This window comes from Bubalus kerabau, chromosome 6 (genome assembly GCF_029407905.1).
Source record: "Bubalus kerabau isolate K-KA32 ecotype Philippines breed swamp buffalo chromosome 6, PCC_UOA_SB_1v2, whole genome shotgun sequence".
NCBI classification, from domain to species: Eukaryota; Metazoa; Chordata; class Mammalia; order Artiodactyla; family Bovidae; genus Bubalus; species Bubalus kerabau.
This window is the reverse complement of record NC_073629.1, coordinates 78475493-78489510: the sequence shown is the minus strand read 5'-3', so window position 1 is coordinate 78489510 and position 14018 is coordinate 78475493. Positions and strand designations below refer to the sequence as shown.

The window sequence follows — 14018 nt, the reverse complement described above, 5'->3', positions numbered from 1 at the left end:
AACAGGGACAGACAGACAGATGGGGGCAGGAAGAAGGACTGAATTCAAACAGTAGCGATCAGGTCTCCCCTCCTCCTATCCTATTAAAATCAGCTGGGTCAAAATTAAGAGATATTACATGTTGGAATTTCTTGAGATTTAAAAGCTTGAGAGAGTTGTCAAACACTAAGCAATGTGTATTTGACTTTTAAGGTTAAATAACATGTATTTGATTATTTATGACTTTTATACAAAGTATTATATTTCTGTTTTCCCAGGGTTGAGAAGGGTCTGGAACATAATATGTGCCCCATATGTTTCTACTAATAATTGTTTATTTTAAAAGCCTACTGCATTATTTCTTTATGGTACTTCACTATGGTTATTCATCTATTTTAGGTTAAAGAATTTGATACCAATTTTACATATGAGCAACAGTCAGAATTCTACTTGCAGCCAAATGCTACGTATGTATTTCAAGTGAGATGTCAAGAAACAGGTAAAAGGTACTGGCAGCCCTGGAGTTCACCCTTTTTTCATAAAACTCCTGAAATAGGTGAGTGTATTTCTATATTTAATCTCTTCGGCTTTTCTTTTGACTTTTGTCTCTCTTCTAAGTTTATCTCTTTTTTTCTCCCTGATTTCTATCAAAATTGACAAAACTATTCTAGGGCAAGTCAGTTAAGTTCAGTCGCTCAGTCGTGTCCAACTCTTTGCAACCCCCATGGACTGCAGCATGCCAGGCTTCCCTGTCCATCACCAAAACCGACTAGGGCAGGTGATAACATTTAAATTGTTATTTTGCTTTGATTTTGTTAAGGCTGACTACAATTTATGTAATGGTTCTCAAATATTTCAAGATATAACAACCAGCTGGGGGTGCTTGTTTAGTATGCATGTTCACTATGGCTGCTCCCAGAGTGTCTGAGTCTATGATCTGAGGTAGAGGGGATGGGGGTTGTCAAATATCCTGGGTAATTGTCAGGCATATAATCCCCCTAACCCTTGTTTTAAAAAAGAGTTTAGTAAGAGTTACAGTACACTATTTAGGCCATTCTGATAACATATATTCTCCTTAGGAGACACAAAATTACTCAATAAAGATTGATTACTTACTATATGCAAAGTAAACATAAAAAATTAAAACACTTCAACATGAGATTTTTTAATTCTCTTCTCAGTATAACGTAGCTGAGCAATTGTTTATTTTTAGATATTTTCCTGCTCTTAATATTATTCTGTTAATTTTCTAGTCATTTAAACGTTATTCTGTAAAAGCTTAGCCAGGGAATTCCCTGTCGGTCCGGTGGCTAGGACTCTGCTCTTTCATTGCCAAGGGCATAAATTCACCTGGTTGGGGAACTAAGATCCTATAAGCTGCAAGCACAACCCTCCCCAAAAGTTAAATTAAGAAATTAAGTCTATTTGGCTAAGATTTTATTTTTAATTGTAAGTAAATAATAAAATGAACCGATTGTAATTGTCATAATACTCCATGGTGGTCCCAGTCTTTATCCTGAAGATGTCTCTGTACTGTGGGTAGCTAACACACTAGATTTAAAATGTTCTTTTCAGAACTGAAGGACTTATTTGTAATCATAGCACTGTTAATGTCATCCTTACATAATATAAAATCTTGGAATTATTTTATGTTTTCAAAGCACTTTGACATACATTGTAAATATTAATGGCCCCCAAGTAAGTAGAGGGAGCCATAGAGCCAAAGATAAGGATAAAAAATTCTTATGGTGCCCTCTATGTCAAAATCTTAGAAACACATTAAGGGAATCATTTGCAATACGGGTTATCAGTTCTCTCTCTCTTTTTTTAAGTAAGTTTTTAATAGTATTTAAGGTATTCCAACTTAAATTGATATTGTTAAAATTCTTAGAACTTTTGATGCCATTTTAGAACAGTCAGAATTTAGTAAATAATCCAATTATTTTAATGAAATCTAGAATTGCTTAGCAAGATTATTCAAATTGATAATTAACATTTTCTTACCATTTATTATAGTGTACATAAGTGTGTTTGACCTTTACATCAGACAAATTTAATAGTGAAATTGGCATCATTTTACAAATGAGGAAACAAGCATGATTTGTTTCCTTGCTAGTGAGTAAAGAGCAGTTAAAAAAGAATACAAGTTTTCTTACCACCAGCCCTCAGCAATCTCATTGATTTCTTTCTTTAACCAATTACAGTTGACTCTTTAACAACATGGGTTTGAACTGTGTAGATTCACTTATACATAGATATTTTTCAATAAATAATATAGCACTACACAATCTGTTGTGGATTGAACTCAGTGCAGAACAGGATAAAGTGGAACAAAAAATTTAGAGGGTCAACTATAAATTACATGAGGAGTTCTGGCTGTGTGGAGGGTCAGCACCCCAACCCTTGTGTTAAAGGTCAATTGTACCTCGAAGTGGAACAACTTACAGAAATATCCTACAAGTACAGTCAGCTGTTCACATTCATGGGTTCCACATTCACGGATTTAACCAATGAAGGGTAAAAAATATTTGGAAAAAAAATTCCAGAAAATTTGGAAAGCAAAACCAATTTGCCTCACACCAGAAACTACTTCCTTGGAAGAAAGGAATGAAAAACCTAGGCAGCATATTAAAAAGTAGAGACCTTAACTTGCCAACAAAGGTCCGTATAGTCAAAGCTACGGTTTTTCCAGCAGTCACATATGGATGTGAGACTTGGGCCATAAAGAAGACTGAATGCCGAAGAATTGATGCTTTTGAACTGTGGTGTTGGAGAAGACTCTTGAGAGTCCCTTGGACTGCAAGGAGATCAAAACAGTCATTGATATCCTAAAGGCAATCAATCCTGAATATTCATTTGAAGGACTGATGCTGAAGCTCCAATATTTTGACCATCTGATGCGAAGAGCTGACTCCTTAGAAAAGACTCTGATGCTGGGAAAGATTGAAGGCAGGAGGAGAAGGGGACGACAGAGGATGAGATGGTTGGATGGCATCACGGACTCAATGGACATGAGTTTGAGTAAACTCTGGGAGATGGTGAAGGACAGGGAAGCCTGGCATGCTGCAGTCCATGGGGTCCCAACGACTGAGCAACTGATAACAGCAGCAACTACTTCCATAGCATTTACATTGTATTTACAACTATTTACATAGCATTTTATGGTATTGAGTATTTTAAGTACTCTAGAGGTGATTTAAAGTATATGGAAGGATGTGCATGGGTTAAGGGAAAATACAAACTCCATTTTAGTTAAGGGACTCAAGCTTCCTCTGAGTTTGGTATCCAAAGAGGATCCTGGAACTAATCCTCCATGGATACCAATGGACAACTGTATAGGATCACAAACCACACATGTTCTCCTTTAAAAGCAAAGGTTGTAAGCTACACACAGAAAGAATGGGGACATCACAGCTACCCTACAATTCTAAATTTAAAGTCTTTATTTCCTAAGGGAAAAATAATCACTCAAGAGGCAAAAATGCCAGCTGAAATTAAATATCTCTGAAAACTTGCATCTATACACGACTAACATGTTAGCTAAGAGGAACCGTAAACTATTCTCTTGGTACAAATTCCTTTCTAAGACACATTAAACAAGATACAGGAAAAATGTGTTAGGGAAAGTGCTAGCATAAAATCATTTTGAAAAATTATCTCTTTTGTCTATTTGTAGAAGCAATGCAAATCTATTGTAATATGCAACCTAGAATTAAGTTTTTATTGGATTTTAATTTTAATGGATTTTATACTAGTTTTTTCCTGTGCACATATTTTTTAAATGTTTGGTGCTGTGGTATAAGTACTGTTTTATATCCTGATTTTCTTACTTAATCTACCTTGTTGAGTTTAAAAACCTATTTGATGGGTGCACTTCAGTTTATGGATGTAATATAATTTAATCATTTCTCTATTTAAACAATATCTAGGTTATTGCATTTTTCCATTATCAATAAACTTCTTTGAATAGCTTTGTATATAAATTCTCCTGCTTTTAGGTCTTATTGGATCAAGAGTTGAGCATATTTTAAGATGCTTAATGCAAGTTGCCAAACTGCTTTTCAGTAAATCTTTAATATCAATTGCTTTTTAAAAAAGGTATCCATGAAAACAATCATTCATTTAAGTTGTTCATGAAATGTTTATTTATCCTATACTGCACATCAGGCACTTGCTAGATACTTGCATAACTTCAGTCAGTGAAGGAGACAAAGATTCCTTAATCCTAGAGAAGACAGACAAAGCAAAAGTCTAACCAAAAGCACACAGCATTATAAACAAACATATAAATCAAAGCAGTAAGAATTAAACCTCACCACAGAAGTTTGAATTGCTTCATAATGGAAAAAATAAAAAGAGTTTCTGTAATACTTTAATTAACTTGCTTAGTAGTGGGGTTTAGGGCCAAACTTTCCTGGTAATTTATTTGTTTATGGAGAAACATCGCTTTTTGGCCTTTTGGCTAAGATCAAGTATGAAGAAACACAGCCCAGTCAGTAATCCTCCCTTCATGGAGGAATTTCCTGTTTCTGTGCTCTAAAATTCTTATTTGTGTACCACTGTGGCATTGGAGAAGACTCTTGAGAGTCCCTTGGACTGCAAGGAGATCCAATTAGTCCATTCTGAAGGAGATCAGCCCTGGGATTTCTTTGGAAGGAATGATGCTGAAGCTGAAACTCCAGTACTTTGGCCACCTCATGCGAAGAGTTGACTCATTGGAAAAGATTCTGATGCTGGGAGGGATGGGGGGCAGGAGGAGAAGGGGACGACAGAGGATGAGATGGCTGGATGGCATCACTGACTCGATGGATGTGAGTCTGAGTGAACTCCGGGAGTTGGTAGTGCCTTTCCTTGGCTTTTAAAAACCTGGTCTCCAAAAGAAACCAAATGAAATCATTTTATAGTATAACCAAATTATAATAAGGGTTAAATGAAGTACTCGCTTTTTCGTCCTTAGAGTATTTAGATTTCAATGCAAAACAAAGCGTTACATGGTAGCCCCCCACATATGGGTGGGGAATATATTCCAAGACCCCCAGTAGAGGCCTGAATCCATGGATAGTGCTGAACCTTATATATACTATGTTTTTCTCCTGTAAATAAAACATAAAGTTTAATTTCTAAATCAGGCACAGCAAGAGATTAACAACAATAACTAGTAATAAAATAGAGCTATAGCAATATACACATAATATACATTGTGTGAATGTAGTTTCTTTCCCAATTTCAAAATACCTTATTGTGCAAATGTAATGCCTTTTGCATCTTAACTAAGCACTCATCACACACTCTAGCTGTAACTTGTACAGTTTGAGGTATGATAGCAAAACTAGCACAAATTTCTTTTTACTTCTTCATAATTTAAAGGAGAGAAGATTTATTCTTACCATACAGCCTGGCGTAGAACTATTTTTCTTTCCTTAATAAGTTGAGAACTTTCATCTTTTCACTTAAAGGAAGCACTTTACAGCTTCTCTTCAGCATATCCAAATTTCCAGCATCACTATGCTTGTTCTTTGGGCCCTTATTATGTAAGATAAGAGTCACCTGAAGATAAGCACCAAAATATAGAAAAGTTGTTTTGATAACCAAGATGGCTACCAAGTGACTGACAGGCCCAATTCGTGGATCATTCATATCCAGGGTAGGATGTAGCTGGACAATGCAAGATTTCATCACACTACTCAGAATGGTGCACAGTTTAAAATTTAAGAATTCTTTATTTCTGGAATTTTCCATTTAATAATTTTGGATCCAGCTGACCAGAGTAACAGACTGAGGAAAGCAAAACCATGGATAATGATAAGAGGGGACTAAAAAAGAAAAAATAAATCAACCTCAGAATATACTTTCAGACTTTATGGGACAAATTTCCCTGTATTAGAGACTACTATGTTTCTATCCTGGTATAATAACAAGAAGCTAATTCAGTGGCTGAATCCAGGTGACTTCAGGATAATACATAATACAGCTAACATTTATTGGATGCTTATTATGTGTCGGGCACTGTGATAAGAATTTTACTCATCACTGCAGCCCTATAAAACTGTTATTCCAATTGTACAGAGGAGGGTGAGGCTCAAGGAGGTTAAGAAGTTTGCTGAACATTATAAAGCTGGTCAATGGTAGACCTGGGAATGAGTCAGGCTGCAGGATTCCAGCACTCACCCTGTAGTTCTGCTGGTCTCCTTCCTAAGAGACCTCAGAGGGTCCCTTGTCAGCCTCCTCTGGATCACCTAACCAAATCCTCCTCTACACATTAGTTAATATGCCAACGGAGCTTCTTTTAATTCTTTTAATGTTTGTTATGAAATGCAAATACATGAGAGAAGAGGGAACCATAAGATGCTATCAACTGTTTCCACTTTGGCATGAATACCAGATGTGTAAGCAGGTTTGTGTTAAAGTGATGAGAATGAATCCATAGGAACCTTGGGATAGGATAGGGCAGTCAGAGACAAGGACAAAGTACAGGTGGAAAAGGTGAGCTTGCCTGAGACAAGGCACCATAGGGAAATTCACAGTGTGTTTTTCCAGCTGGAACTTGGTTCAGTAAAATGTCTTGAAAGCAGTGCTTCTCAGAGGATCATCATCTGCATTAGAAATGCTTGGGTACCAGTTAAAAATACAATTCCTCAGCATCTATCAAGTGGTATTTCTGCAGTGTAAAAACCAGTGTTCTGAAGGTTGGACACACCCTTTAAGAGGGAGAAGTGTGTGGACAAAAAGGGTCAGAACTGATTGCCCAAGCCATTGCCTTAGTAACATGGTTTTGGGGGGCAAAAAAGGGTGGGTACATGAGAATCTCAGGCCATTCTCTCTAGTATTATGGTTCTACCTCTGCCTCCTTTTCCTCCTGCCCACCACTTCCTCAGTCCCTGAGCACCCCCAGGATCTCAAGAAGTATAGGATGCAGGACCATGGCTCCAGTGAACCATCACGTTCCAAATCACCCCCTCGGCCTACACCCTCTCTGCCTCTGGATATGAGGTTTCAGCAGAGGCACTGAAAACTTCCAGGGGCTGCTGAAACTGGAGCTTCTAGACCACCAACCTGGATAGTCACTGCAACAATTCCAGGAGTCATTAAGCAGTGCAGAAATAGCACCAAAAGGGAAAAGATAGTTTGTTGGCACAGAAAACCAACACTGAAAATCTGAACATGAATTTCCTAATTTCACTCCTACTGATGTGAAAAAATGTGAGAAGAGCACTTCTCGGCAGGAATGTTTTTCAGTTGTGTTGTAATACAGATCCTTTTGTAATGAAGAAAAGGTACAGGCCCTCTAATCCCTTTAATGACAAGTTAGGGGCCTGAGGGAAGGGCAGTTACATTTCACAATGACTAATTAACTTGCTTGAATTACAACTTGCAGTAGAAAAGATTCCCAGAGAAATCAGTCTTTTTTTGTTTGTTTGTTTTTTGGAGGTTCTCCAGAGGAAGGCAAGTATAAGCAAGATATTAAACTACATTGTACTTTGTTCTCACAAAATACCATTGGTTGTATTACCAGTGACTCAAAGATTCTCATTAATTTTTCAGGATTTTAGTGGCTCAAAAAGAAAAAACAAATGTTATACCAATGGAACCAAATATAGGTGATAATAAATATAATGCAAATTAGAAGTGGCACACAGAGTGTACTTCACAAAAATTCTGTTATTTGTAATTAAGAGATTTCTGATTCATTCATATTAAGATGGATTATAAATTTGTAGGTTTGTGGTTACTAAACTGGGTTAAACATGTATGCTGCTGCTAAGTTGCTTCAGTCGTGTCCAACTCTGTGCGATCCCATAGACGGCAGCCCACCAGGCTCCCCCATCCCTGGGATTCTCCAGGCAAGAACACTGGAGTGGGTTGCCATTTCCTTCTCCAATGCATGAAAGTGAAAAGTGAAAGTGAAGTCGCTCAGTCGTGTCCAACTCTAGCGACCCCATGGACTGCAGCCTACCAGGCTCCTCCGTCCATGGGATTTTCCAGGCAAAAGTACTGGAGTGGGGTTTTTTGAAATACTGATGATTTTTAGATCCTTCATCTGGATTTATTTAATCATCTTTGGATCCTGTCCCTAGTAAACCACCAGGGTTTTGTAGAATAAAGAACAATTCATAAGAGTTTCACAATCTCTCTGAGGTCTACAATCAAATAATAGAGAATAAAGATTATGCTTCTCCATGAGGAAGTCATACTCTCCTGTGTTAGTGTCCTATCACTTCTATTAGAAGTTAGAATAAATTCAGTAACTTAAAACAATACAAATGTGTTTTCTAGTAGTTTTGAAGGTGAGTAATCCAAAATAAGCATCACTGCACCAAAACCAAGGTATTGGCAGGACTATGCTCCTTCTGAAGGCTCTCAGAGTCAGTTTCGGTGCATTTTCCAGATTCTAGAGGCTGTCTGCATTTCTTGGCTTGCAGCCCCGTTTGGCATAGCATCTACCAATCTCTTTCTCGGACTCGGACCCTCCTGTCTCCTTATAAAGACCCTTGAAATTTCACTTCTGAAAATAGGATAATCTCCCCATCTCAAATCCCTTTTGCCATATAAAGTAATCTATCCACAAATTCCAGGGATTGGAGCATGGACATCTTTGTGGGGTCAATATTTGTCCTACCATGTCTCCTCACCTAACCACCCACTACCAAAAATTGCAATGTTTACCCACTCCAGAATTTTTCATTGTGATTGGGTGTAAGCAAAAGAAATAAAATCTGGTTTTCTGAAGCAGAAAAGGAATTAATTATTGGAACGACCGCTGGAAAGTAGTAGAAAGGCTGGTAAAATGGTCACAGATAGGATCCAAGGGATGGGGGCAGCCAGAAGCCCAGCCAAAATCTCAGCCGGGGAAGACTCTTGTGAGGCTTCCGCACCTGGCACTGTGCTCCCTGCCCCTGCTTCCCTGAGCCCCAGACACTCCACCGGTGCTGCTGTCACCAGACTCTGGATATAGCTGCTGCATCTGTATCGGATTCTAAGGGATTTCCTGGAGCCACGTGTGAGTGCGGGAGAAGGGCATCTGATGAGTGAGGCTTAGGTCATCTGCTTGTAGCTACTTGCTGGCTGGGGAGCGGGTGGGATGGAGTAGGGAGAGGGTTTCTCTGCTCCACTGAGGCTACCACAGTAGGAAACCCTACCTGCCTCCTACCTCCTCTAGGTTGCCCACAAAGAAGTAGGTCCTGCAGCTGGGCAACTGAAAAATGGCAAATGTCCACTAGACTGTTCAGACTAAGGAACAGATACATGCTGGGCTTGATAGCCAGGCTGCACCTTTGAAGAATCCTGAACCACTAGGTAAAATTGGAAGCTGCCCATGCTTGTGCCTAGAGTTTGCTACACTTTGATATCAGATCCTCACCTCTGTGAGATCCATGTCACTCAAGAAAATGTCTAGGTGGTTGCCATTTTTTTTTACCTTTTCCTTCTCTTATTCTTTCTATTTAGTGATATGACTGCCATACCCAGATTTCTTACTTTCTTCTCCCTCAACTGTAAGGAATATAAGCATGACAATAATCCCTTGAATATGTCTAGGCAGGACCTCCTGTCCTTAATATACGAGGATGACATGGTAACTCATGAAATGATTCATTGTTCGACTTGTTTTTCAAGGCGTGGTAAAGAGTTTATTCTGACATATCCTTTTCTCTGCCCAGGGCTTCTGGTGACTATTTGATAGTTCTGCTGTCTTTTGCTTTGCCATCTGACATGGACTATAGTCAGATCTTTACCCTTGGCCCAAATAATGTTGAATTCCAACCATAAAACTAAACTGGCCTAGGAAGATAGCATGTAAATGCTGTGAAACAGTTGAGATTATTAGAATAAGGAGAATAAAAAGAAATAAATCAAAAGGAGATGCTTATGTTTTAAGACAGACAAGACGGGAAAAAAACCTTCACTAACTTGAAAAACACATGCCTTCTCTTTCTAAAATACCTAGAAACTTCAGAAGGAAAGGTCTAGAAAGGGCCCTGTGTCAGCTCTGGTCAAAGCTCTAAGATGCAGGTCTTGGTTAGTGTGGCTCTAACACCAAGACTGGCAAGGACAAAAATAAAGGTGTCTTAAAAATATCTATGCCCTTTGGCCTAACAATTCCACTTATAGAAATCTAGCCTTAGGAAATAAGTAGAGAAATGAAAAGAAGTCTGATGCATAAAATTTATTTAAAAGCTAATTATAAAATAAGAATTTGGAAACAATCTAAAAGTCCAATAATAGCAATAGCTAATGCTTACTAAGCTTTTAATTTGTATAAGCCATGGTACTAAGCACTTTGTATGAACTATCTTATCAAACCTCACAATGAAGCATTATTATTATTATCCAATTTGACAAATGAAGAAACAGAGTCACAAAGCAGTTAAGTAATTTGCCCAGGGCCATGCAACTCCAGGTGATGGAGCCAGGATATGAACAGTCAGTCAGTCAGTCAATTCAGTCGCTCAGTCGTGTCTGACTCTTTGCGACCCCATGAAATGCAGCACGCCAGGCCTCCCTGTCCATCACCAACTCCCAGAGTTCACCCAGACTCAGGTCCATCGAGTCAGTGATGCCATCCAGCCATCTCATCCTCTGTCGTCCCCTTCTCCTCCCGCCCCCAATCCCTCCCAGCATCAGAGTCTTTTCCAATGAGTCAACTCTTCGAATGAGGTGGCCAAAGTATTGGAGTTTCAGCTTTAGCATCATTCCTTCCAAAGAAATCCCAGGGCTGATCTCCTTCAGAATGGACTGGTTGGATCTTGCAGTCCAAGGGACTCTTAAGAGTCTTCTCCAACACCACAGTTCAAAAGCATCAATTCTTTGGCGCTCAGCCTTCTTCACAGTCCAACTCTCACATCCATACATGACTACAGGAAAAACCATAGCCTTGACTAGACGGGCCTTTGTTGGCAAAGATTTGAACAGTTTCATCTAAATTCAAAGCTGTTATTTGAAATCACCAAGCTATACAGTTTCTCAATAGGAGAGTGATAGAATAAACACAGTACAAACATGATGAAATATTTAATTGCCAGTACTATGATGACTGTGAACAAGTTTTAATAAAACTTTTAAATGTTCATGATGTAGTATTGAATAAAAAAACCCTGACACAACATTTAGTAAAGAGCATAGTCTCCACTAGGGCATAGACGTACACCAAAGACTGTTAACAAATATAAAAAAAATGATTGTTTCTAGTTTTTGAACAGATACAAAATTGTATTTTCTTTTTCATACACTTCTATGTTTTTCAAGCATCCTGTAGTTAGCATGTGTGTGTGTTACTTGTTCAGTCGTGTCTGACTCTTTGCAACCATGTAGACTGTAGGCCTCCAGGCTCCCCAGTCCATGGAATTTTCTAGGCAAGAATGCTGGAGGCCATTCCCTTCTCCAGGGGATCTTCCTGACGCAGGAATTGAGCCTGGGTCTCCTGCATTGCAGGCAGATTCTTTACTTTCTGAGCCACCGTAGCTTGTATAAAATAGTTGGTGTTCAGAAGAAAAAAACTCTAGGCTGGAAGAGTCTAAGAATCAGTGCTCAGTGGGTTAGTCCAAACATAGGCCATTGAGGTGGGTCCTGAGCCCTACAAGGCCAGGCAGCTCTAACACACTGGCCAGCCCCCAGGGACAATGGCTAAGTCTCAGCAGGGAGCTCTGCTTGCTGGGCTGGCTGAGCTGCCCCACCTGCAGCCATCCTGATAGAAGGTGAGATTGTTAATTAATGGGGCCAGCGACCAGCATAAATCACATGCCAGAAGCCAGGTAGGAATTTTTACTCTTGGATCTCTGCCTAGGTGACTTTGGACATGTCATTGATCCTTATTATGCCTTTGTTGCTTCATCTTTAAATGAGAACAACAGTATTATCTACCTGATTGGGTTGTTGTAAGGATTAAATGAGAGAAAGCATGTAAAGTCTAGTGCATTATCTGGAACGTAATTAGTACTCAATAAATCATCACTTTAAAAGAATAACAAAACACATTTTGCCCCATGGTAGACGTGGAGGAAAAGGCTGAGGAGACTGATTTGACATTATCCGTAAGACACAGATGGAATACATTATTGCAAAAGTTAATTCCTTTTGAGTAGATCTGATTAAATTAAGCTGGTATTCAGCAGGCCAAAGAATGCAGTTTTGCTTCCAGTTTTGTCCAAGAATAAGAAACTACATCTTTTTTAAAAAAAATTCTCAACTCCCTATAAACACGTTCCCTTCTGTTAAGACTAACTCTAGTGTCCAATGTCAGTGTGTATAAATTATATAAAAATTTTTGCCAAATTAGAGATGATTTGGGGTTTCTGAGTATACTCAAATATGTGCTGTGAGAGTAATAAGCATAATTTAATATTCTCCTGCAGAGACAGAATTGTCTCTTTACAGACAATACCACAGACATTAAACAAATAACAAAAATACTGTGAGATTTTTTTCTAGCGTTTTAGGCAATACACTGATCATCAGAGTTGATATAAACAATGTTTTTAGTCATGGAAGCTGGATTAAGGGTTAGGGCTTTTTTTTTCCCTTTTCTTTTATTTTTCTTTTAAAATTATTTTCTCTTTTTACAGTTATTGCTTTTATAATGAAAAATATTATGTGTGATTTTAAAAGAAATGACCTAGCCACTTGGTGGCAGTATGCTGTGAAGAATATATAGTCTACATGGCTTCATTTTAGTCCCATGCTTAAAAATTTATCATTGACTTGATCTCTTCTCTGACCTTTTTGCTTATAAATTGTCTTACTTCAGATACATGATTCTTTATGAAATTACCTTCTCACAATTAAGCACATTTTTTAAATGGCTTCATTACTCTAACCTGGTCAATTTGAAATTATGATAACAGAAGACTCTAAAGGAAGATAATGTTTCTTCTCTATTAGGGCTAATAAAGCCCTAGTCTGATATGAAAATTATTTTTATGTGATGCAAATTAATAACTGATGTTTCATTGCCAAATAGCCACCTGTAGTTTATGCAACAGAATTATATTAACCTGTGTTTAAAAGCTAGAAATGTTGTATATTATTTTTAAATAAAATGCTAATTCAAAAATAATAAAAGTGAGAACAAAATAATCCAGCAACATATGCTATAAACCTGTATTACATTTTAATGTAATATTTTTGTTAAAATTAGATGAATAATCTTGGCTGTTGGCCACTGGTGATGGAACCACACACTCAGGGGAAAAAAGAGATTTACAGAAGCACCAAGGAGCCAGAAAGAGTTTCTGATTTGTCACAATTCAGAGTAGGGCTTCCCAAGTGGCACTAGTGGTAAAGAACCCACCTGCCGATGCAGGAGACATAAAAGACGATAGTTCGATCCCTGGGTTGGGAAGATCACCTGGAGGAGGACACGTCAATCTACTCCAGTATTCTTGCCTGGAGAATCCCATGGACACAGGAGCCTGGTGGACTACAAGTCCACAGGGTCGCACAGAGTCAGACACTACGGAAGCGACTGAGCATGCAGCATGCGCAGTTCAGAGTGAAACATTTCCCTCTTGCTGTGGAGAAGCGAGATAAAAACACAAGAAAGAACTTTTGGCTTTTCTGATGTTTTCATGTCCTAAAATTCCCTACCCATGGTTCTTAGAAAACTCCTCTTCAGTTGAGCCTGTGTTTGCAACCAGATCAACCTTTTATAATTATTTCCAAAGACCCATAGGGACCTCTTTTATTGGAACTCTGTGATATTTTTGTCAAAAAGAGTTGCCCCAGCCACATAGCTTGTTATAAAAGCCTGTAATATCCCTGTAGCAGTTAAGGACATCTCAAGTTATGATCTCTCCCTGACCACCACTGTAATTCTTTTAAAAGAAGACTTTGAACACTAAAATCAGAATGACTGAATACACAGGGTTTGCGGCCCTATTGGGGATCCAGAGCTTAGAACCACTTTCAGGAACATCTTCCATCAACTGGGAGAATCGTGTCCTTGAAATCACCTCTGGAAGCTTTTAATTATCAGGAGGGAGGAGGTGGGTGAGAAAGCTCCAGGACTCTTGAGTTCAGACTGAAAATGAGTTAGCTATCAAGGAAGC

The 14018-nt window shown here is 38.5% G+C and overlaps 1 protein-coding gene across 1 annotated transcript in view; it reads left to right on the top strand.

Moving 5' to 3' along the window:
* Positions 1 to 14018, top strand: part of IL23R (interleukin 23 receptor) — a 70681-nt gene that overhangs the window by 44088 nt on the left and 12575 nt on the right. The window contains exon 6 of the mRNA XM_055586927.1: positions 379 to 535. Within this exon, the coding sequence (XP_055442902.1) occupies positions 379 to 535 (157 nt within the window). The remainder of the gene's footprint in view (positions 1 to 378; positions 536 to 14018) is intronic.